The sequence below is a fragment of the Manis javanica genome, chromosome 6 (genome assembly GCF_040802235.1).
Source record: "Manis javanica isolate MJ-LG chromosome 6, MJ_LKY, whole genome shotgun sequence".
NCBI lineage: Eukaryota > Metazoa > Chordata > Mammalia > Pholidota > Manidae > Manis > Manis javanica.
The window spans coordinates 42805579-42831645 of NC_133161.1; the positions used below are offsets into that span (position 1 = coordinate 42805579).

General features: G+C 34.1%; 1 protein-coding gene across 6 annotated transcripts in view; it reads right to left on the bottom strand.

Annotated features, from left to right (window-relative positions):
- The window catches only part of BBS9 (Bardet-Biedl syndrome 9), a 479017-nt gene that overhangs the window by 230995 nt on the left and 221955 nt on the right, over window positions 1-26067 (bottom strand). For all 6 annotated transcript variants that reach the window (XM_073238618.1, XM_073238620.1, XM_036990555.2 and 3 more), the window contains 5 exons: window positions 23943-23996; window positions 12148-12250; window positions 10521-10625; window positions 8553-8567; window positions 3538-3678 (listed from right to left, as the gene is read on the bottom strand). In XM_073238618.1, the coding sequence (XP_073094719.1) occupies window positions 3538-3678; window positions 8553-8567; window positions 10521-10625; window positions 12148-12250; window positions 23943-23996 (418 nt within the window). The remainder of the gene's footprint in view (window positions 1-3537; window positions 3679-8552; window positions 8568-10520; window positions 10626-12147; window positions 12251-23942; window positions 23997-26067) is intronic.

A 26067-nucleotide genomic window follows, 5' to 3' on the forward strand; every position in this document is an offset into this window, starting at 1 on the left:
TAATTTAGAAATGCAAAAAGATGTCATTTTTTACTTAACCATGTCAAAAATTTATAAAGATAGAAATCCAGCTGCTACCCTGGGTATGAACCCTAATGTTGGGCATGTAACCTGATATTATTCTGGAAGGAAGTTTGACATTTGAATAAAGTTTTCAAACGTGCATACTCTTTACCTCAGTCGTTTGTTTTTAAAGAATTTCTCCAAAGAGAAACAGAGAAGTACAGAAAAACTACATATGTAGCACCTCCAAACAAAGGAATATTATATAAATCATTAAAATATAAATTTATGGACAAGGAAAGAGAGCCATATATTTGAGTAGCATAAAAGACTATCACAATTGAATGTTATTAGCTGTTACACATAAATACGATTTTTGTGAAAAAATTGTACTGGTATCATGGCACACGCTGAACATTAGCTGATTTAACATCTATTCCCAACCCCCTTTCCCTAGCTCATCTATGTTAGTTCTTAGCTCCTTTTACAGGTAAGAAGAGGCCATGTGACACTGTTATGACTATTGAGACAAGTAGAAATTTCCTAAGAATTTTATGAAGACATGTCTTGCTAATAAAGGTAACAGTCATTATTATAGCCATGTCCTTCCCTACCTCCTGCCTTATAGTCTATTATGATGCCTGAAGCTGAAGCAGCTATCTTACTCTCATGGAACAAAACACTAGAGAAAGCACATTATAAAGGGGAACAAAACACTAGAGAAAGCACATTATAAAGGGGAAAAAAAGGCTTGATCTTTGATAACTTTCACAAGCCATTATATCAGACTCCACTGCCCACTTCCGGACTTCTCTTTATATGAGATTTTAAAAGTATCTTTATTGCTTAAGTAACATTTATCCAAAAACACCTCAGGCAGAGAAAGACAAATACCATATGATTTCATTTGTATGTGGAATCTAAAAATGAAACACATAAACAGCAACAGACTCATAGACACTGAGAAATGACATGGGTGAGGGGCTGGGATGGGTAGGTGAAACAGATGGAAGGGGATAAAGAGGCACAAAATCTCAACTACAATATAAATTGTCACAGGGATGAAAGTATAGCAGAGAGTATATAGTCAATAGTTCTGTAACATCTTTCTATGTTGACAGATAGTAACTACAGTAGTTGGGATGAGGATTTAATAATGTATGTAACTGTTGAATCACTATGTTGTATACTTGAAACGAATATAATATTGTATATCAACTAAAGTACAATTAAAAAGTCAAAAACAAGAACTTCCTGGATAGCTATTTATACATACATATGTATATAAATATTTTATAGAGCCATTAAGCATATTAAAAGCTTTTTATAATTATAATATTCTCCATCAGCAAGGATTAGCCATACTAGACACCTCCATTCAAACACTGTTGATAGGATTAACTGGTATTGCTCTGCAGGAAGTCAGTTTCGCATTATATTTCAAAACTTTTAAAAATATTCTTATCCTTTGACTCAGTAATTCCACTTTTAGATAATCATCAAAGAAATAAATCTGGAAATGTATTGCTACAATATATTTATAATATTAATGAACTAAAAACAACATAAATATAATGATGACTTTATAGTATGGATTTATGATAGAATAGTATGCAACCATTAAAATCATGTATTAAAAAACTAATTATACAGAAAGATGTCTCACACACTCTGCAAAGTAAAACCCTTTGGGGGGGATGAAATGCTTAGAAAAAATATTTTTTAAAAGATTACAAAAATGTAATAAAATATAAGTAGATATTGACAGAAAGTAGAGGTACCATTAACTCATTTTCTTCTTTTTGATTATCCATTTCTAAATTTCACATTTATTTTGTAATTTAAAAAATTATTTCAAATATACCTATATTTGTTCTCAAAGAAGAACTGAAATAAGCAGAGGAAAAGAGATAGATTGAAAGTAGTTTTATTTCTTCTCTGTGAAGCTTACTAACTTTGTTATTTCAGTTAAAAAATAGGTTTGCAATAGCAACTTTATCTGATAGAAACATATAAATAGTCTTACATATACCAACAGTAAAAAGTATTCTTAAAAGTGAAAAAGTAACAAGAGTTCTTATTTGAAACAATTACAGCATTTCAGCATGTTCAATATAAACACAAATCCAGGAACTCCACAAGAGAATGTGCCACATTATATACATTGGACCTTAGGAGAAAACTTATTTTGTCACTGAGTCCCATTTCTAAAGTGAGTAATAAGCAAATACATGCCGATGAGCCAAAGACACCTGTGACACCACAACAACTGAGCCCAAAATCAGGAAGAAAATTGATGAGTTATCTAAGCTTTCCTTAGTTCTTTTTGTCCAACCCATATCTTACAGAGATTACCTCTCAGATCAAATGCATGTATTTTTATTCAATCTCTGTGGATTTATATACAACTACAGTAAAGATCAACCACTCACAGAAGCCAGGGTGTTAAACATTTTTTAAAGGTCCAATAAATTTGGTGTGTAACATATAATTTCCGACTATACTACATTCCCAGGATAATACAGGAGACCAAAGAAACTAATATTCTTTTTATAAGATGTATAGTGGATCTTTTTGCTTTTTCTATACTCCAAATTTGTTGTAAGAAATTGACCAAGAAGAAAAGGATTTAATTCTGGAGGTTTTCCATAGTTACATATAGCATTTTAAAGCCTCCAAATTAATGAAAAATAAATTTTAAGCACTTTAAGTAGTTAATAACCCAAAAGTTGACTTACCATAAATTTCTAAACCTTGTGAGAAATACTCTTTGTATTCTAAATCTTATCCACTAATGCAAGGGTGAGGATGCATCTGATAGTCCAACTGTGCAGATTTTTAATAAGGGATTTAAAAGGGCTGAGTTAACTCCCAGTTTGTTTTTTTAATTCCACCCCATCACCAAAAAAGTTAATAGATGTAACACATTAGAAACACATTATGGTAAGAATGTTTTCTTCAATCTACGCTTCTCTTTTCTAAGCCACTCAGAAAGAAAAACTAACACCTGGAGAAAGTCACACTTTCACAAATTACCCCAAATGTTCACTGTGATATTCAGACAGTATACATGAAGCCCCTTCTAAACCAGCAGAGCCAGAGAATGAACATTCACCCCCTCCTGCTGCTGGAGACAACAGAACCACTAATAGCACCTACTTATGAGGTTACTTTTCAGGGGCATATGAATATACCTCTAAATGGTATGTAGACAAAAACCTACAATAAAGATAAATAATAAATATTTACATCCAAGCCAAAAAATTCCACAGCCTAACAAGAAATATTTGATGTTTTCATTTCTGAATACTGAAGCAAAATAATAATTTTACTCAAACTTAAAAGTTACACCTTATTACCTTATTGATACAAGCTATTTGCCTCTGGGCAAATGAGGGAAAATCCTTGAGGCATTTCTATATTCTGATTTAACAATTATCTGACAATTGCCCATCATTATATATGCAGACAAAGGATTCCATTCTAAATTCTTAACATTTCTGATGTTCCAGGCAAGTTACTTCAAAATCCTACCTGGAAAGAGACTGAGAAGACTGACTGGGGATTTGTTGGTATCAATAGTTAGTTTGTGGCTTGCAGTTTTCGAAGGCTGACCTGGTAGGCAGATTAATTTCAGGGGAAGTCTAAATTTACACTGGATAACTCGAGGAACGCCTGAAATAAAGAGAGAGAAACACAGAGTCATAGATTTGACAATGCATTTGACCAAGAAATTTTGTTCTGCTAATAGTTTGAGTACAACATATCTTAGGGTGACAGTTTACTGCCTGCCCATTTTGTTTAGCATAACTGAAATTAACTGCAGTACATTATCATAATTTATATTTTCCTATTATTGTCAAAAATTGCAAGACAAAACTAAAATCTTAAAAAGGAGCATAGGCATGAAGTCTGCCTTTAATAATAGTATCATATTTTAAAAATCACCGTAGTTGAGCACCATATAAACACTATATATAGTTATATCAAATTACTGAACTGTCTTTAAAGTAAGACCTTCAAACCTCTATCCCTAATCCAAGGGCAAATATATGAGCAAATATATGAGCTTTATATCAGGAAGACTCTATATGACCATACCTAATAGCTCTTTTACCCCAAATAATTTTTAAATCTTTAGCTTTTCTTACTTATTGAATATTGAAATTATAACCAACAAGTAAAATGAATCATGAGCATGAAAGCAGAATTTGCCCTACTGAAATTCCACTGAAGGTCATGTCATTTTATACACTAATATTAAGACTATTACTTTCTTATGAATTAAATTTTTCTCAATCCATTTAACTTTACCTATCACTTTAAAGTGACATTTTGAAAGGTGTACATAATCATTCAACCATTAAATTTTTTCAGTACATACACAGGCATATTGAAAGAGGAAAATGAATAAATAACAATTAAGAGGGTTTTGTCAGAATTAAAAGTTTTTAAAAAATATTCTTTTCAAAATTTTTACAGAGAACAAAATTGAAATCAAACTAAATTAGGTTCTCTTCTTATGAAGCAATTCTACAACTTTAGTTTTCTCTCCTTGTGGTCTAGGACTCTGTTTTGACTGGATAAGATAAAAGATAACATACAAAGACCTGTTTCTTAGTACACTGTTATAGAAAAATGGAAAACTTAAAATGTTCTATTCTACTTGATGGATCCACACATTAATTTCCTTAGTTCTTTATAGTAGAGTCACTATAAAGTGAGTAGCTTAAAAATAGCAAAAGTAGAGGCCAAGTTTGGGGACATGATCTCAAAGCAGTATATTTTGGTAATGCTAGTTGGAGTTGTGCGGCCTACTCTACATCCAATTGTGAAGCACATGTTTCAGTACTATTTACTAGGATAGTGAGAGATCAGCAATGGCAAGCATGTGGATATATGAGGTCAATTAAATACTTTTTCAGAGCATGTGGGGCATATTTGTCATTCTCTTCAACATAATATATTATCCATCAAATTACATAGCTCAGTTTTTCTGCTCATAACTAACAGATGTAAAATTCAGTTCTTGTGGAATCCTAGATGCAAATTATAACTGGTGTCTCTTCAGAAAAGTCCCAGGGTATTACTTCCTCACATTCTCTGAGGTTTTAGAGGCATGTGTATTTGTACTTTACAATGATGAAATGTTTTGACTCAAAATATTATGGTAACATGATCTAAGCGACTACTAAAACCCCAACTATCAATATCACCACAAAAAAATTAGAAAGCAATATTTCTCCAACTTTATATATTCCATATACCCTCAAATTATGGAAGTATACCTACTACGTTTCCTCCACAATACATAAATTATAGCCTCAATAATAGGTACAGTCTGGACAAAATAAGGAAACTGAAACCAATTTCCATTTCCTTCATTCTTTAATGAATGAAAAACAGAAAAAAAAATGCTTCATTTTCTGACAATTCTGTATATGCACAAAAAAAAAGCTATCTCCTATGAACTTTCAACCAAAATCTGAGCTAATTGTTCAAACAAAACTGGCTGTAAATGTTCTTGTAAAACTGTACTGTTCAAACTGTGGCTCTTCACTTGGTCTAGGTAATGATTAAATTTGTGGCAAAAAAATCAATCATGATCAACAACACTGGCCTTATGTTACTGAGTCTATATATTTGGAGAGTATTACCCTACACCTCCAAGAACTCAAAGCTAAAGAAACCGCTGGTGTACGTATGTTTTTAGAAACTGAAACAAATGGATTGCAAGCACTAATAAACCCAAGAAGGGAAATACATTATAACTCAAATCAGAATTCAGTTAGGTCAGTTAATGACAATATCACACACTAGGGCAATGGTCTGCAATTGCTAAGATTTGTAGAACTCCTCCAGAATTTCTCTTCTCTCCAAGAACTGTAAACCTGTTTCATAGGACATTTGGAAAGCATTACTTTGAAAAATGATGACACTCATACTTAATAAAATGATTACGGCTATTTTTTAAATGATGGCAGCTTTAAAAGCTTTACCATTAGGAGAAAAAAAAATATGAAATCCTTTAGAAACCAGTTTTAGGAAACCACATCTTCAAAAAGAAAAATGAAGAATGCCAGTATTTTATATTACTTCCAATCAAATTAAAACCCAAGCATTTGAAAATACAATCTCTAGTATTTAAACATGGGGTTTATCAGAGGCACATTTCTATTGAGATCTACATTTTCCTGAGAAGCTTGAAATGTAACTTGAAATGTAAATCTGGCTACCAATTACTCTTCAGGCCATGATTCTAAGAACATGAAACCGGAGACACATAGAGGTAGGTGTGAATATATACATGTGTGTATCTGTAATAAGGAAAGAATTAAATGTATTTAGAGTTTTCAAAGTTGCCAGTAGAATAGCTTCCAACCTAGTTGAAAGAGCCTAATTGAGCCTAACTGTGCCTATAATATTTTCTCTATGTAGTTGGTACAACAGTCTCTATACGTGGCTTATTCAACTCTGACTGTTAGTTATGCTGAGAGAAAAGAAAAAAAATGGTTATTTATAATACTCAAAATACTGGCCTACTCGTTCATCAGACTGACTCTGGTCTGCAGTTTTTTACTAAATATAATCACTCTCCTTTAAACAGTTACCCTTCCAACCTACTATAGGAAATGGAGAGTCACATCTACTATGGTACAATTAATCACAAAATTATTTAACACTTAGAGAAAAAAATTCACATCAAACCACTCCTGACAGAACAATTTCTCCAGGAAGGGAACCCCCTAAACACACCTGGCACACTCAAGAGTCCAGGATCACTGTCAAAAGGGAAGCCAAAATGCGTTTCAAAAAAAAAGAAAAAAGAACATATATATCAGAGTAGAATAACTATATCTATATATTATACATCCATATAATGCCTATAGAACTCTTTCCAAGAGCCTGCTATAGTCATTTCACACTGAAAACAAGGAACCCCAAAGCAGTAGCAATGTCTAGTAGCCAGAACTTCCTCGATCCTTTCCTGTTATGTCTGGCTACGTACTGTGCTCCATCTGCAGTCATGTTTTACACTACCCATGTCATGTAACTTTAATGCAGAAATAATGGAGACTAACTCTTATGGGACAACATAAAATCTCGTTTGCTTCTCTTTTTCCACATGTAAAAACAGGACTGCTTATCTGCAAAGAGCCTGAACAGATCAGGCCAATAAAACGGAATAGCCTTTGAAATATGAAGCCTTGTGGGTAAGTGAGATCTAAGTGGCAACATATTATTTTCATGCCAACTAGGTGAAGCTGAATATTTCAACTCTACTCCCTAAAGCTTAATTATAATTTTAAAATATATCATGAGATTATTAAAACCAGCTTTAGCTTTTAAATACTAAAATTTCCATTTACTGTGACTTCTCATGGTCTGGGCTGCATTTACAGTAAGAGGAAATAAATTTCTTTCAACAGCAACATTCCTGATTTTTTAAAACTTAAATCATTTAAATGACACTATGGTATTTTATAAAGTACAAAATCTCATCAGTTACTACAATCTTGCAAAGTAAAATGTAAATATTTATTATGAACAATAGGTTATATTTTAATAGCCTAAGTCCCATCTGACAAATACGTTTTATGTTGTTAAGCTAAATACTTCTTTTAGAATCTTTATCATGTAAATATATTTTCATCTTCCAGATACTGTGCAACTCAGGCTATTGGCATCCCGTGAAACTATACTTAAGTATTTTATTTAATTACTACTCATTACTGTTATCTAATATTTATCATAAAATAGCTAATAAACTAAGATAAACCACCAAATTAAGACTGTGTCTAGGAGAAAAATAAAATAGGAGAGACGTTTAGAGTGCCTGTTAGAGTACCCTGATTATGTGCAACTCAAAGCTAAGTTCTTGAACCCTGCTCTCAAGGAACTCAAATTCTCCTAGGGGAACCTAAGGAACAAACTTAATAAAATTCATATTATATTAAGTATTATAGCAGGCATAAGCAAAGGATTTGGGGAAAACAAAGTGGGTAAAAATTAACTGATCCAGGCAATTTCAAGGAGTCACACCCTTAATGACACCCCCTATAAATTTCAAACAAGACAAGGAATAGGCCCACAGAATAAGGACTCTTGACATTCTGATTGGAGAAAGAGGTGGATCTTTTGGGGCATATAGAAAAAAATGATTTAGAATTCAGTGACAAACACTATTCTTCTCCCTACTCTTTCTTTAAGTAACATATGATAAAGCACACAGGCAAATCACCAATCACTTCCAAAAATAAGTAGTCAGTAACATCTTTGGGGGTTTTGTGTCATTTTTTTTAGGGGGGTGGGTTTTGGTTTTTTCCAAAAAAGTCATGGAGCTTCAAACAATAGTGAATAATAAAGTTTCTATAAGAGAAATCATCCACAATCCTCTCCATAGCTAGATCAAGACACTGAATCATACTAAAGAGGTTTCTATAGTTAAAATAGGAGTCCAATGTTTATTTATGGTATAATGCCAATTTAAAACATTGACCAATTTCAGATCTGAAATTCACTTTGTTCTAAATTATCTTTTTACTTACCATCAGGATTTCGATCTACCCATCAGAGGGAATGCAAAAAAGGGATAGAAGAGAAAGAATGCACAAATTATCTCTGGTAAAATCACAACACACATTTAATACAATCTGCTTAAAAATATATATTAAAAGTTTCAAGATTCTTGCAAATGTTTTAAATGACCCTCCCATAAAAATAAGCCAGTTCACAATTGAAGAGTATAACATGAATAAGTCAAATCTAACAATATATTTGCATTTGTATTCTTAGAAGTCCATGAGTGTGTTATTCCAGTGTAAATGAGGTAAAGAAACATGACCTAGCCGAACAGCAAATGAGATTCAAATGTAAATGGAATCAAGAGCATTAACTGTTGAAAGAAAAGATGAGTGAAAGACCAAATATATAATATTAATATTTCTAGTTAGTCTTCCTTATAATTTCAGTCAGTAGATACTACCGTGAAGTACTGCCTTTTTTTTAGATTTTTGGCTTGTCTTGCTTTTCTTTTACTTTTATAGACCTTTTTTTTACTTTAATTTCTAATTAATTTCAACCACTTAATGCCTATGCTCTTAGGTTTATCAATAATTACAATCTACTTAATGTAGGAGCTAAAAATGGTATGTGCAGCCATAAACTTGGACTATTTTATAACATAATGAATTTTTATGCATTTTGTCCATAAGCTATAGTAAGCCATTTCTCCATTTTAAATTTATTTTTGATCATTGTCTCTACTTTTCTCTGAAAATAAATGAAATAATTGAGTTAAGGTATCAATACCTATGACTATATTTTCAAAGTGAAACAAGGATAAAAAGCATAAAAATGCCTACAGTTATTGAGATGTTCAATTAATGATAAATGACCTATACATTTCAGCCAAATATTTTTACATTTTTATAACATAACTTAAATTAAAACAACATTGCAAATTTCAATATTCTTTTCAGATATAAAACCAACTAAAACGTCCATTATTCCTTGATCCCTTATGGAAGTTTTATATTTCTTTCTGAAAGCCATTTAAACATGAAATATTTATGCAACCCCAAATTTTTAAACTATAGGGAAATGATTGACGTGGTCACTTCTGGTTAAAAATGAACTTTTAAACAATTTAAAGCAAAATAACTTACAATGCAGAAGAAACAAATTTGAAAATATACTAAAGTTATAAAATCATCTAAGAGCATAGAGTTGTCAATGCAGAAGCCAGAAAAATCGCTTAGGCAAAATAAAAACTACAATTATTAAAAACATTGCTAAATAAGCAAATTGGGCATCAATAGAGGTGGAAAAAAAAAGATGAATACCATCTTTAAATCCTTTAAAACTAAGAAAACTATAGAAATGTTTTAAAAACAAATGCAATATTGCTGAAATACCCTGTAATCAGTTACACTTTTAATTTTTTTTAAGCGATGATTATTCTTACTCTATGAATCAATTGATTGTCAAATTGTTACTATGAAAGATTCACTAAAGATGAAAAAACTATAAAATTTGACCAAACTAAGTTAAAATTTATAATAATTGAATCTCAACTGGACTAAAGATAACTTTTTTTAAAGAGTTCCCTAAATAAATACAGATCAAATTTCAGTAGATCTGTCCTTAAATATTTTAACACATGAGATACCAAGGAGTTTGGTCACTGAAACAGTGTCTGAAACTCTGAATATTGCCTTAATATTTGAGTATCCATAATAGTCTTTTTCACTAATTCAGACTAGACTTTTATCCTTAGTTCAAATAAATGAAGTATGACTAGATACCATTCTTCTAGTGGGATTAAAATATATCATATTTGCCATTAATTGAAAAGAGAATCAAACATTATAGGTGGAAAGCAGCTAAATACACTTATCCTAATTATTTATAACACATAAAAGTAATTTGGATATACAATTCTATTTAATAGCAAAAAAAATATTTTTTCATCTAATATTTTACAATGTGTAAATTTGTGACAACTGTATGTTTACCTGTTGGTCTGGAATAAGAAACAACAGCATTTCCTTCCAATTCTGGTGGTGTATAATTTCCTTTCGCAAAAATAGAAAAGGCTACTGCTCTAGTCATCTCTGGTGCTGCAAGCAGTGTGAAAGTAATATGTTACATTATATTGTACAGCTATTATTAACAACAATTAAAAGAGGCAAACACTGCATGTCAGCTACTGTCCTAAGCACTTTATGGATTAATACCTTCCATCTTCACAACAACCCTGCAAGGCGGGTACTATCATTGTCCCCATTTTTTGTGCATGAGGAAAATGGCTACAGAGAGATGATGAAGCTTGCCCAAAGTCATCTAGCTAATGCAGAACTGGGAACGGACTCCAGAACAAGAGTGCCTAACATTCTACACCACTGCTTCTCTTTACTCAGGTGAATTGGCAGCATAAACAGAAAAAACGTACACCAAAAGGCAAGAGAGTTTGGGAGTAGGAATGGTACTTCATCATGGCCAGAGCAGAGACTGTAAGAGAAAATGGAAGTAGGGGATTAGACTGGAGATAACTACAATGGTAGTTAGTTAGCATATTGTGCACAGCTTTCTGTACTCATGTATTTAACCGCCAACCTGCATTATAAAGCCATAAGAGGTTTTTAACTGGAAAAATAAAATTTTCAGAATGTGTTTTATAAAGACGAATTTGAAGTATTGTGGAAAATTAGAAAATGAAGTGATAATCCAATGACTGAATATCATCTACCACAAATTTACTTCAAACATTCAACCATTCATTCATTCATTCATTCAATGAATATTTAATATTTATTGAGTCCCTACTATCTACCAGGCACTCAGGTAAGGGTTGGTTATACAAAGGCAAGATAGAGAGATATGTTCTTGGCTTCATGAATTAGACTTAGAATATCCAGTGAACAGAAACAATAAACAAAGAAAGAAAGAGATTTGAAAGATAACTTAGAAATCATTTTAGCAGGACTATGACAATTTGAATGTAAGTGGAAGGGGACGAGAGAGTCTATGCGATGAGTTGCATTTACAACCCCTCTACTATTTTAGGCAGTATTACAGATATCTTACATAGATTCATTTTCTAATTAAATCCTCAAAGCAGCCCTGCAAGATGGATATGATTATCCCCTTTCTGAAGATTAAAAAACTGAGGGTCCCAGTAATTATCACTAAAAGAGCTTGCTCAAAGTAACACATCAAGTAAACATCAGAGCCAAGATTCAAACTCAGGCCAGACTCCAAAGTCAATATTCTTTCTTCGAACATTACCCATTCAATAAACAGCTCACTAGAGAAACACCAATAAGGAAAGGCTTCCAAATTATAGTATTTAAGTACAATTACTGGTCCATCTAGTTAAGGAAAGCACTTGGACACCTGTAATTACTTAAGCTCAACAACCATTCACTGAATTTTGCTTTAAAAAATAAAAAGCATCACTCATGCTTGATGCTTGGAGCAAAAATATCAACAAAACAACACAATCATTGATTTTAAGAAGTTAACCAGTCTCGCTACTCAGATAAGAAATATAGCCATGAAATAAAGAAACTAATAACAAAAACTTGTAATTAAAGTAAGTTTCCCTTCATAACAGACTTTAGGTCAAAACAAAATACTTACCTATATATTCAAACGTGAACTGATCACTGGTCAGTACTAAAGGTGGCTGCACGTAGATTGATAATTTGGCTTTTTGCAATGCCACTCGACTCTGCAATGTGACCTAGGGAAGTAAAAAGTGTTATGAATAGAAAATTACATTTTATCCAAATTGATAGAATATCACAACTACTTAAAAAAATCACTAGCAAATAGTTAGGAAATATCTGAGGAAAAATGAGTAGTCACAAAACATAACATGTAACATGAGTATTAGATCAAAATATTCTACCCAGTTAGAAATTGGGCAAAGGAAATAAACAGACTTTTCTCCATAGAAGATCTAGGAAAGACCAAGAAGCACATGAAAAATTGTTCAGTACCTTTAATCACTACTAAATATAAGTTAAAACCACAAGATACTACTACACATACACTAAAATGCTATAATCAAAAGAACAGACTAAATTAGGTGTAGTAAGAATATGGAGAAACTAGAACCCTCAAACATTGCTAATGGGAATGTAAAATGGGAGAGCCACTTGAGAAAACTGTTTTGACAGTTTCTTTAAAAATTAAATTTACCATGTGACCTCAAATCTATAGAGACAGAAAGTAGATTAGTAGTTGCTGAGGTATGGGAGTATGGAGTGGGAGAATGGAACAGGAAATGACAGTTAATGAGGAAACAAAAATATTCTAAAATGAAATTGTAATGAAGGTTTCACAACTGCAGATATAATAAAAATCACTGAATCGTACTCTTTAAGTGATTAAATTGTATGGTATGTGAATTATATCTCAATAAAGCTATTAAAGATGTTTTATCAAAACATGTGCTTGTTCTTCTTTTCATATATAGATGTGGCATGATGAATTATGGATCTTATCCTCCATATTATCTTTTGTACAAGTTGATTATTCTCTAAAGATTTCCTTACTAGGTAGACATTTACTAATCAAGATAGATATCAAAGCACTACAGTTTCTTCCATGGCTTAATATAAAAATATATGATATAACTAATCCTAGAAAATACCAAAGAATGGCACTCCTGACTGACGCATTTCCAAACTGGTGCTGCTGCATAATGCTAAGAAAAGCCTCTTTAATACCAATTAGAATCAATACATAAGAACGCTGGTGTAATAGTTTGCCTGGGAAATAGGGTGGATATGGGTAAAAAAAAAAAAAAAAAGGCCAGGACTTCTCTCACTCCCCCAAAGAGGAGCGTCAGTAGAAACCATCAGGCCGAAGGATCCTTACTGGGCCACGGTATTAAGGGACATCATTTTCAGGCTATTTAAGAAAAAGCTTAAAGAGCTGACTTCCACTGGGCATGTTTCCTCTTTGGATTTTGCCTCCTAAAAGTCCCAGCCTCTTTGAACAGTCTTCTTGAGATGAGTTCATCCAAATGGCTGGCTTGTGTTGTAAGCAAGATTTATCAGTCAACTGCCCAGGAAGCATTGGTACACCAACAGTCTCAATCTCTAGAGGTAGTACTAGGTATTGAGTTTTTTTTTTTTAGCTCCACAAGTGATAATTATGTACAACCAGAGTTGAGAACCCTCTTCTACATTGCAACTTTGGTATGGAACAACTTGGTCTAGTTACTAGTATATGAGACAGAAACATTTTAATATTAATTGACATAATGCAAGGGCATACCTTTTTTAAGAAAAGTGCTTTTCAGGACTCTCTTAAGTAAAAGGTATTTATCACTTATTCCTATTTTTTTTTCCTATATATAAACACACACACACACACTTAGAAAGAGAAACAATATACAGGAATATACAACTGACCCAAAAATGTTATATATATAGAGAGAGAGAGCTAGATTCAGTAAATATCTAATACTAAATTTAAATGATATGGGTATTAGGTACAACTTAAAATTAAGTTAAACATAAAAATTATGGAAATTGCAAATAAAATTTTTAAACGACAATTATTTCTACAAAAAAATATAATAAACACAGCAAATAAACAATGAATCCAGTCTTTATAAGCCCTGGGCATACATCAAGGGAATGTGCATGCCACAAGCAAAGGTTCCTTAATGTCATCTGACCATTATAAATAACATATCTTTTTAGTAAATCCTTAATGGTAATTATGAGAAAAAGAATCTATGCAAGCACTGCAGACAACATTCAAATAGGCAGTCCACCAGACAGTACTGCATTAGTTGGGGTGAGCAATTAATAATGTATATAACTGTCAAATCACTATGTTTTACACTTGAAACCAGTATAAAATTGTTTATCAACTATGTTTCAATAAAAATATTTATATATATAAAATCAAAACTGCTTTAAGGTAGAGATAAGGACAGTTTTTCTTTCTTCTCTTTCCTTATTTGTGTAATCTGATTTTCTTTTTTACAATAAACATGTATTATTTGTACAATCATGAAATTCATTAAAATATAGAATAGACATAAAATTCATTAAAAATAGCTAATCCACTAAATAAACAGAACACAATTCAAATATTTTACTGCTAATAAAATGCTAGTCTATACATATTTTTTATTAAGGTATTATTGATATACATTATTATGAAGGTTTCACATGAAAAACCAATGTGATTACTACATTCACCCATGTTATCATGTCCCTCCTATACCCTTTTGCAGTCACTATCCAACAGTATAGTAAGATGCCACAGGGTCACTATTTGTCTTCTCTGTGCTACACTGTATTCCCTATGATCGCCCCCACACCATGTGTGCCAATCATAATACCCTCAATCCCCTTCTCCCTCCCTCCCCAGCCACCCTCCACCATCCCTCCCCCTTGGTAACCACTAGCCCCTTCTTAGAGTCTGTGAGTCTCTTGCAGTTTTGTTTCTTCATTTTTGCTTCATTGTTATTCTCCACAAATGAGGGAAATCATTTGGTACTTGTCTTTCTTCACCTAGATTATTTCACTGAGCATAATATCCTCCAACTCCATTCACGTTGTTGCAAATGGTAGGATTTGTTTCTTTCTTATCGCTGAATAGTATTTCATTATGTATATGCACCACCTCTTCTTTATCCATTCATCTACTGGTGGACACTTAGGTTGCTTCCATATCTTGGCTATTGTAAATAGTCCTGCAATAAACAGGGGTGCATATGTCTTTTTGAATATGATAAATTACATTCTTTGGGTAAATTCCTAGGAGTGGAATTCCCAAGTCAAATGGCATTTCTATTTTTAGTTTTTTGAGGAACTTCCATATAGCTTCCCACAATGGTTGAACTAATTTACATTCCCACCAACAGTGTAGGAGGGTTCCCCTTTCTCCACATCCTCACCAGTATTTACTGCTGTTACTCTTTTCGATACTGGACATCCTAAGTATCATGAGGTGATATCTCATTGTGGTTTTAATTTGCATTTCCCTGATAATTAGTGATGTGGAGCATCCTTTCATGTGTCTGCTGGCCATCTGAATTCCTTCTTTGGAGACGTCTCTGTTCATATCCTCCACCCATTTTTTAATCAGGTTATTTGCTTTTTTGGGTGTTGAGGCACATGAGTTCTTTATATATTTTGGATGTTAACCCCTTGTCGGACATGTCATTTACAAATATATTCTTCCATACTGTAGGATGTCTTTTTGTTCTGTTGATGGTATCCTTTGCTGTACAGAAGTCTTTTAGTTTTGATTATATGGTTTTTTTGTCCTTCCCACTTGTTTGTTTTTGCTTTTGTTTCCCTTGCTTGAAGAGATGCATTCAGGAAAAATGTTGCTCATGTTTATATTCAGGATATTTTTGCCTATGTTGTTTTCTAAGTTTTATGGTTTCATGACTTACATTCAAGTTTTTGATCCATTTTGAGTTTACTTTTGTATATGGGGACAGACAATAATCCAGTTTCATTCCCTTGCATGTAGCTGTCCAGTTTTGCCAACAACAGTTGTTGAAAAGGCTGTCATTTCCCCATTGTATGTCCATGACTCCTTTATTGTATATTAATTGACCGCATATGCTTGGGTTTATATCTGGGCTCTCTAGTCTGTTCCATTGGTCTATAGGCCTGTTCTTGGGCCAGTACCAAATTGTCTTGATTACTGTGGCTTTGTAGCAGAGCTTGCAGTTGGGAAGTGAGATCCCCCCTGCTTTATTGTTCCTTCTCAGGACTGCTTTGGCTATTTGGGGTCTTTTGTGGTTCCATATGAATTTTAGAAGAATTTGTTCCAGTTCGTTGAAGAATGCTGTTGGTATTTTGATAGAGATTGCATTGAATCTGTAGATTGCTTTAAGTAGGATGGCCATTTTGGCAATATTAATTCTTCCTATCCATGAGCATGGGATGTGTTTCCATTTATTGGTATTTCTTTGATTTCTCTCTTGAGTGTCTTGTAGTTTTCAGAGTATAGGTCTTTCAATTCCATGGTTAGGTTTATTCCTAGGTATTTTATTCTTTTTGATGCAATTGTGAATGGAATTGTTTTCCCAATTTCTCTTTCTGCTAGTTCACCATTAATGTGTAGGAATGCAACAGATTACTGTGTATTAATTTTGTATCCTGCAACTTTGCTGAATTCAGATATTAGATCTAGTAGTTTTGGAGTGGATTCTTCAGGGTTTTTTATGTACAATATCATGTCATCTGCAAACAATGACAGTTTAACTTCTTCTTTACAAATCTGGATGCCTTTTATTTCTCTGTGTTGTCTGATTGCCGTGTCAAGGGTGTCTAGAACTAAGTTGAACAAAAGTGGGGAGAGTGAATATCCTTGTCTTGTTCCCAATCTTAAAGGAAAAGCTTTCATCTTCTCACTGCTAAGTATAATGCTGACTGTGGGTTTGTCATATATGGCTTTTATTATGTTGAGATACTTGCCCTCTATACCCATTTTGTTGAGAGTTTATATCATGAATGGAAGTTGAATTTTGACTAATGCTTTTTCAGCATCTGTGGAGATGATTATATGGTTTTATTGTCCTTTCTTTTGTTGATGTGGTGGAATGATGTTGATGGATTTTCAAATGTTGTACCATCCTTGCATCCCTGGGATGAATCCAGCTTATCATGTTGGATGATCTTTTTGATGTATTTTTTAATTCAGTTTGCTAATATTTTGTTGCGTATTTTTGCATCTATGTTCATCAGGGATATTGGTCTGTAATTTTCTTTCTTTGTGGTATCTTTGCCTGGTTTTGGTATTAGGGTGATGCTGGCCTCTTAGAATGAATTTGGAAGTATTCCGTCCTCTTCTATTTTTGTAAACTTTAAGGATAATGGGTATTAGGTCTTCACTAAATGTTTGATAAAATTCAGAAATGAAGCCATCTGGTCCAGAGATTTTGTTCTTACATAGTTTTTTGATTACCAATTCAATTTTGTTGCTAGTAATTGGTCTGTTCAGATTTTCTGTTTCTTTCTGGGTCAGCCTTGGAAGGTTGTATTTTTCTAGGAAGTTGTCCATTTCTTCTAGGTTATCCAGTGTGTTAGCATATAATTTTTCATCATATTCTCTAATAATTTTTTGTATTTCTGTGGTGTCCGTAGTGATTTTTCCTTTCTCATTTTTATTCTGTTTATGTGTGTAGACTCTCTTTTTTTCTTGATATGTCTGGCTAGGGGTTTATCTTTTTTTGTTTATTTTCTCAAAGAACTAGCTCCTGCTTTCATTGATTCTTTCTATTGTTTTGTTCTTCTCGATTTTATTTATTTATGCTCTAGTCTTTATTATGTCCCTCCATCTACTGACTTCGGGCTTCATTTGTTCTTCTTTTTCTAGTTTCATTAATTGTGACTTTAGACTGCTTATATGGGATTGTTCTTCTTTCCTGAGGTATGCCTGTATTGCAATATACATACCTCTTAGCACAGCCTTCACTGTGTCCCACAGATTTTGCGGTGTTGAATTATTGCTCTCGTTTGTCTCCATATATTGCTTGATCTTTGTTTTTATTGGGCATTGATCCATTGGTTACTTAGGAACATGTTGTTAAGCCTCCATGTGTTTGTGGGATTTTTCATTTTCTTTGCATTATTTCTAGTTTCATACCTTTGTGGTCTGAGAAGCTGGTTGATACAATTCCAATCTTTTTTAATTTACTGAGGCTCTTTTTGTGGCCTAGTATGTGGTCTATTCTGGAAAATGTTCCATGTGCACTTGAGAAGAATGTGTATCCTGCTGCTTTTGAGTGGAGAGTTCTGTAGATGTCTGTTAAGTCCATCTGTTCTAATGTGTAGTTCAGTGCCACCATCACCTTACTTTTTTTCTGTCTGGTTGATCTGTAATTTGGAGTGAGTGAGTGTTGAAGTCTCCTAGAATGAATGCATTGCATTCTATTTCCCCTTTTAATTCTGTTAGTATTTGTTTCACATACATAGGTGCTCCTGTGTTGGGTGCACAGATGTTTATAATGGTTATATCCTCTTGTTGGATTGACCCAAGTATCATTATGTAAGGTCCTTCTTTGTCTCGTGATTTTCTTTGTTTTGAAGTCTATTTTGTCTGATACAAGTACTGTAACACCTGCTTTTTTCTCCCTATTACATGAAGTATCTTTTTCCATCCCTTCACTTTTAGTCTGTGTATGTCTTTGGGTTTGAAGTGAGTCTCTTGTAGGCAGCATACAGTTGGGTCTTATTTTTTTATCCATTCAGTGACTCTGTGTCTTTTGATTGGTGCATTCAGACCATTTACATTTAGGGTGATTATCGATAGGTATGTACTTATTGCCATTGAAGGCTTTAGATTCATGGTTACCAAAGGTTCAAGGTTAACTTCCTGACTATCTAAGAGTCTAACTTAACTCACTTAGTATGCTATCACAAATACAATGTAAAGGTTTTTTTCCCTCCTTTTCTTCCTCCTCCATTCTTTATATTAGGTATCATAATCTGTACTCTTTTTGTCTATCCCTTTTTATTACCTCTGGTGACAGCTACTTAACCTTAGGAACACTTCCATCTATAGCAGTCCCTCCAAAATACACTGTAGAGATGGTTTGTGGGAGTTAAATTCTCTCAGCTTTTGCTTATCTGGAAATTGTTTAATCCTTCGTTCAAATTTAAATGATAATATGGCCGAATAGCGTATTCTTGGTTTGAGGCCCTTCTGCTTTATTGCATTAAATATATCATGCCACTCCCTCTGGCCTGTCAGGTTTCTGCTGAGAAATCTGATGATAGCCTGATGGGTTTTTCTTTGTATGTGATCTTATTCTCTCTCTGGCTGCTTTTCCTAATTTGTCCTTATCCTTGATCTTTGCCATTTTAATTATTGAATGTCTTGGTGTTGTCCTCCTTGCATCCCTTGTGTTGGGAGATCTGTGCACCTCCATGGCCTGAGAGATTATCTCTCCCCAAATTGGGAAAGTTTTCAGCAATTACTTCCTCAAAGACACTTTCTATCCCTTTTTATCTCTTCTTTTCTGGTACCCCTATAATACAAATATTGTTCTGTTTGGATTGGTCACACAGTTCTCTCATTATTCTTTCATTTCTAGAGATTCTTTTTCCTTTCTGTGCTTCAGCTTCTTTACATTCCTCTTCTCAAATTTCTATTTCATTTGTCCTCTCCTCCACCATATCTGATCTGCTTTTAGTACTCTCCATTGTGTTCCTCAATTGGATCTCCATCCTAAATTTGTTCCTGAGTTCTTGAATATTTTTCTGTACCTCCAGGAACATGTTTATTATTTTTATTTTGAAATCTCTTTCAGGAAGATTTATTAGTTCAGTCTCACTCGATCCTTCTTCTGGTGTTGGGATTTTGCTTGGAACCAGGTTCCTTTGATGTTTCATATTTGTATGTGGCACCCTCTAGTGCCCATAAGCTCTACTCTCTGGAGCTGCTTAGCCCCTGGAGTGATGTCGGGGGCCGCAGGGTCATGGTGCTGGTGCCTGGGGGGAGAAAAGAGCTGTTTCTTGCTTCCCAGCTGCTATGCCTATCTCCACTGATAAAACCCTTTGGGCCAAACACACAGGTGTAAGCCTCTATGCTTTTCATTTGTAGCTGCTGTGGGTAGGGCTTCCCTCTGGCTGGCCTGATGCCAGGCTAGGGACTGCCGGTTTGTGAGCCAGGTGTGGGCTAGCTGGGAGAAAGGCACAGCAGGCTGTGTATCATGGTGGGGGGTTCTTGGAGCTGGGTACTCAGCCAAGGGGATGGAGCACCTGAAGATCGTGAAAGTTCTCAACCTGCTAGGCAGAGTGCACAGGGACAATTTTGTTTACCTGTCCCTTCTCCTGAGCAGTAAGCTTTGTTCAATCCTTGCTCCTTTAGCAGCCCTCTTGCTGTTAGGAAGTCTCTCAGACTGCCCACCAAGATCAGCCAGGTATGAATCCTTGTTTTCCACAAGCAGATAGAATCTCAGTCTCTCCAGGTATTCCACCCGTCTTAGCTTTCCAACCCCACTTATCACCAGAGCACCATGCAATGTAGGTTCATGCTCCCAGAGCAGATCTCCAGAGATGGGTATTCAACAGTCCCAGGCCTCCACTCCCTCCCGGCTTTGTTTCTCTTCCTCCTTCTGGTTAGCTGGGGTGGGGGAAGGGCTTGGGTCCCACTGGGTCACAGCTTTGGTATGTTACCCTGTTCTGTGAGGTCTATTCTTACCTCCAGGTCTACGCAGTCTGGCGCAGCCTTCTTTCCTGTTGCTTTTTCAGGACTGGTTGTATTAATTATATTTTTGTATTATATGTGGTTTTAGGAGGAGGTCTCTGTCTCACCTCTCATGCTGGCATCTTTAATCCTCTCTCCTGAGCTTTCTATTTTTAATTGGTTAACTCTTTGAGTCCCTTCTAGTGGGCTTTACTGGCCTTATTCTCTTTCCTTGCTGCTCATATTTATTTTCCTAACAATTTCACATTAAAAATCTTAAGATTTAAGTACCACTGTCTCCACTTTATAGGTATGAACACTGTTGTTATGTACAGTTTACAGAAAGGGATACTGAGGCACCATGACCACCACAGCTCTTCTGTATCCCTTGAATCCTTCTAAGAGATTCATCTAATAGCTTGACCATGATCTTGAGCACCGCTGCCCTGCCGGCTCACCAGTTCCCAGGTTGTCCCACAGCTGCAGCCCACCTCCTAAGGGTTGCAGGGCATTTCTTCTGTTACTAGTCTATACATATTTTTAAATAAATAGTATCAGTGACAGTAACCATTAGCAGCTTTGTGTATTAAAGGAACTGTGCTAATAAATTATTTATGTGCATTATTTCATTTAATCTTCAGAACATTTAAAATAGGTAATATCACTGTATGTAGAAGAGAAAACTGTGGCTCACAGAGGCTGAATAATCACCAAGGCCACACTGGTTTTAAGTGGAAGAACCAGTTTAACTACTGTCTGCCAGAATCCAGATGTCATGTGTTTTTTTTTCAAAATCAAAAAGTGTTATTAATTCTGGTGTCTCCGAACAGATGTCATATTCTTAATCAATTGTAGTTAAGTCTCTAAACAATTTTGCGAACAAAAAAAATTCATATTTTACAGTTTAAAAAAGAGGTTCAGATAAGCTAAATAACATGCCCATGATCATCAAACCAGTACATACAAGACAGCTGAAAACTGTGACCAGGAATTTCTCTTGAGAACTCAGTTATAAAAGTGAAAATGAAAAATCCTTAAAATAGTAATAAGCCATTTGTAAGAGAGCAGACATTCTGACTCTGCCTGGCATAACAATGTGTACTTCGACAACGATCACACAATTTTACATTGTTACAAGACATGTTTGCTTTTGGTTTAGATGCGAGACTGTGATAGCTCTCTACACAAATTTATTGAACCCCAACAATGGGCTAGGCACTTTCAAATGTGAATCAAGGAGATGTGTGATGAAAATAACTACAGTAACAAAGAAGAGTTGTGTATGAGCCAAAAAAAGAGTTAAAGACTTGGCTAGATCATAAACCTCATATTTTAAAAGAAAAATAATTACAGAATATTAAGGGGAAAATCTAAAACGTTAATATAAGAATTTTCCATGCTATTTTCTGCTTCTAACAAAATGAAATGTGACCCTTAAGAAATATAATACCAAATTTCTATCCTAGATATATAAATATGACTCCAAAGGCGAGGTATAAACAACCACTCTGCCTTAGTTGCCTGGAATAGATGGTCACACATCATGCACACATACGCAAGGCAGCCACATCTTCATTCACTTGGAACAGATGGAAAAAATTTCTCAATTAACAGGATTTATTATGATGGAAACTTGTATGGTTATATATCTTGGCTGCTGTTGTTATAAAAGGCTATAAGGAGCGATTTATAGCAGAAATTTGTATAGAAACTGTCAGACAGAATCAGGAAGTCATTGTGCCTGCTGTGTAAGCCCAGCTGACTTTATGCAACTCTTGTGTGTAACACTCTTTCTCATGCTCTTATAGTAGCAATGAGGAAGAGTTGTGACTTAATCATTCTCAAATATAAGGAGAATTTTCCAGTAGTAGCATGCCATCATTTTAAGGTGGCTATTACACATGGGAGCCTAACAACTGCATGGGACAGAAAGGTGTTTACTTACAGGAATAACTAGTTGTTGGGGTGGGGGGCATTAACATGAGTAATGTTATCTGGTTTAGATACAAGATTCTATTTGCAATTTATGTGTGCTCCTGAATTATTAAGCATATATGTCTGAACAATATCAATAGATAGATATCAAAGAGGTTTCCCTATACAAAAGTCTATAGATCATTCTTGGAACTCTACGGGTTTGATTTTTTTTTAAGTGTTTGATTTCTTGCCACTAACGATTTTCCAGACTCAGAAGTATTAATGAGATATACCTTTGATTGGATAGTGGGGAGGGAGACTGGGAAAGACCACCCTTGTTTCCAATGGCAAGAATCCAAAAAAATTAGCTTAGGAAACTGTTATAAGATTGGGCTCTCTTTAACTTCTACCAAAGATCCCAACACTTGGGCCACCCGCTGGGCCCAGTGTAAGCGAACACAATTGGTAAAGTCTGGTGCCCTGTCAAGCTCCTCCAAGGACAGCAACCCATAATCTAAAAAAATATAAAGCCCTGTCCAAGTTTTGACTAAATGAATCGCCAAGATCCACAACTTCCCTGGCTCCAAAGTCTGGGCAGTGATAAATATTTTCAGCTTAATAATGTGCTGTCTGATTACCACACTTTAATCTAAATGCCTTAAGAGGCTTCTACATATGAGTTCTAGTTCTAAAATTCTATAATAACAGGACTAAAAATCCTAACCAAAACCACATCCTTCATATTCTATTTTTTAGGACTATCAGTTTGTCACTACTCTACTTTGTAGTGTCTTCATTTAATATTCTCTTGCTATAAATAATCCATTTAAAGCTAATGTTACAGCAGATAGGTCACTGGGAATTCTTTTTAAGCATACACATAATCAATCATATGTAGATGAAAGATATTATTAGTATTCATATGATTCGTATGTATATATATGTATATGTGTGTGTGTATATATATATATATATGATGCTGCAATCAACTGGTTCCTCTATTACGAATGGTGATAACACAATTCCTTTAGTATATTTAAAATGTTAATTTTGTTTCCAGAAAAAAGCCCTGGATCATATAACACATTTAAAAAATAGTAGGCATGAGTCATAACAATTGTTTATATTACATACATACTACTATAAATGCAATTATCAGTTTTATATTTATAGGAAATAATAAAGGCTGTCTATTCATCACACATGGCAAAAGAAAACATACAAATTTCAAGTTTTTGTTTTACATTTCTATAGTTATGTTTAGGGTGACAACAGTATAACATACATGATGAAATGTGTAACACTGTTTGCACATTACAGTCTAGAACATGGTACAATACCTTCACTGTGACTGAAGGGACAAGGTCAGTTCCCACCTCAGCATCGGTAGCTTGCTATGAACACACAGAATTGAGAAAAGAAAGAAGGAAAGAATGATTTCAATATTACAAACCACCGAGTGAACACAATGAGTGCAATATATACTTCCTACCACCAAAATAGAAAACTGACTAACTATGGATTTACCACTCTAATGACAGACTAAAAGAGTCAATGTGGCTTTCGGGATGCCTTCATCTGGAAAGTCATGAGCTAATATTCAAAGACCTATCCCCAAAAAAAGGAAAGAAAAGGTCACATACTTTATTATCAAACTACTCTATGGACAAATTTACTTCAATGTTGAAACCAATTAATTCTAATAACTCATTCTTTATAATACATAAAAGAAGGCTTCCTTGTATTTCTAAATTAAAAATTATGCTATTCTTTTAGGTCCTTGTATTTTCAACTTGCCAAAGGTATGTTTTATTCCGATAGTAATAAACTAGTGATATAAAGATTGGGTGACCTTACAATTGGAAAATAAAAGAGGGGTGTATTTTTTTTGGAGTTCATATCATAAACTAGTCTCCTCTTTGGGCACCAGCCTGGGTTACCTGGTCCTACCTCTTGAAGAATTCAGTATATAGTAGAGCAAACATTTCCTTATAATATATAACTTATTTTTTAGAATGACAGATTGAGAAGAAAAAATGCTCACTCTATGACTAAGACCAGGGGTAACATATTTTCTAATAGTACCCACATAAATTCCTGGGGAACAATTAAAATTATAAAATCCCTATCTAACCAATGAATAGATCCATTGTGTTTTAAGCTAACCTATATGAAATTTTTTTACTAAGAAAATCTAAGCCACTTCTAAGCAAAGGATCACTATGATGTAATGGACATTAGCATAATTAAGAGTTGAGAGATTCATACTCTATTTATGACTCCTTAGGAAACCACATATGAACTCTGATCCAATTTATCAATCAAGAATATAGTATAACAGTGCTTTTCTCTTCTATAAGAAATACCTTTCTAATACAAATTATATTAATTTTTTAGATGTGTGTTTTCATAATAATGATTTGAAATAAAATACTAAGTCAGGTTTTTTGCTCTAGTAAAACCTACAATCCAGGAAATGTTTTACATTTATTTGTCTGCAGATCAAGAAGAGAAACCAACATCTTCTGTTTCCTGCTCTTTTCAATCCATGTCTAAACACCTACATACTTCAAGGATGGCAGTCATTTGGCAATATAAAATTATAGCCAGAGAGAAATGGCTATATAAAGATACCATGACACCATAGCCACATAAATCTCTGGGCTAATGTTTTCCAATGGGATGAATATGATACTCTCAAGAATCTCTTAAGAAGGAAAAAAATAGTAAGGGAAAATGAAGCTGGAAAGGGACACCTAGTTAAAGAGGAAACAGCACTCCAGGTTACCAACAGGGACACATACATTATAATATCATGCTATTACATAAGGCCTTTTTCTTACAGAGGTCAAAAGTTGCTAAAGAACAGAAAGGGAATTCCTCATTCCAAATAGCCTATGTTTAAGAGAAGCTAGAAAAAATTATATAGGTTGCCCAAAGGAAAAAAAGAATCATTTCCAAGGCAAGAAAATGTGTGTACATTTGTCAGCTAACTAAGCAAAAATGTTCCACTCAGACTACTCCCTTCAGGTAGAGTGAGAAATGGTGTGTGCTGAACAGCCAATGTTTAAAACAGTGCCTCTACTATGTGGCTCAGCTGGGTGAATGTTTCTTTCACTTACAGACCTGTTTTTTTAAGTATACCCAACTTACTATACTATAACAATGTTAACATGATTTTTTTTATCACAACTTGGCTGGGCTGTTTAAACTAAGATTAATCTTTGAAAGCTTATGACAACTACTTATTATATTATATTCTGACTTCTAAATATCAAAGTCATTTTCTGGACAAAATTATTTGACATGAACTCCAAATACAGTAAAACCAATCATTTTGATCACTTGCCTAAACTGATCAACTTTTAGCACAGAAATAAATAAACTGAATAGATTTTGCCCAAACAGCAGGCAGTGGGACATGATCAATCACCAAACAAGGGCTAACAGACGACTAAACAAGGA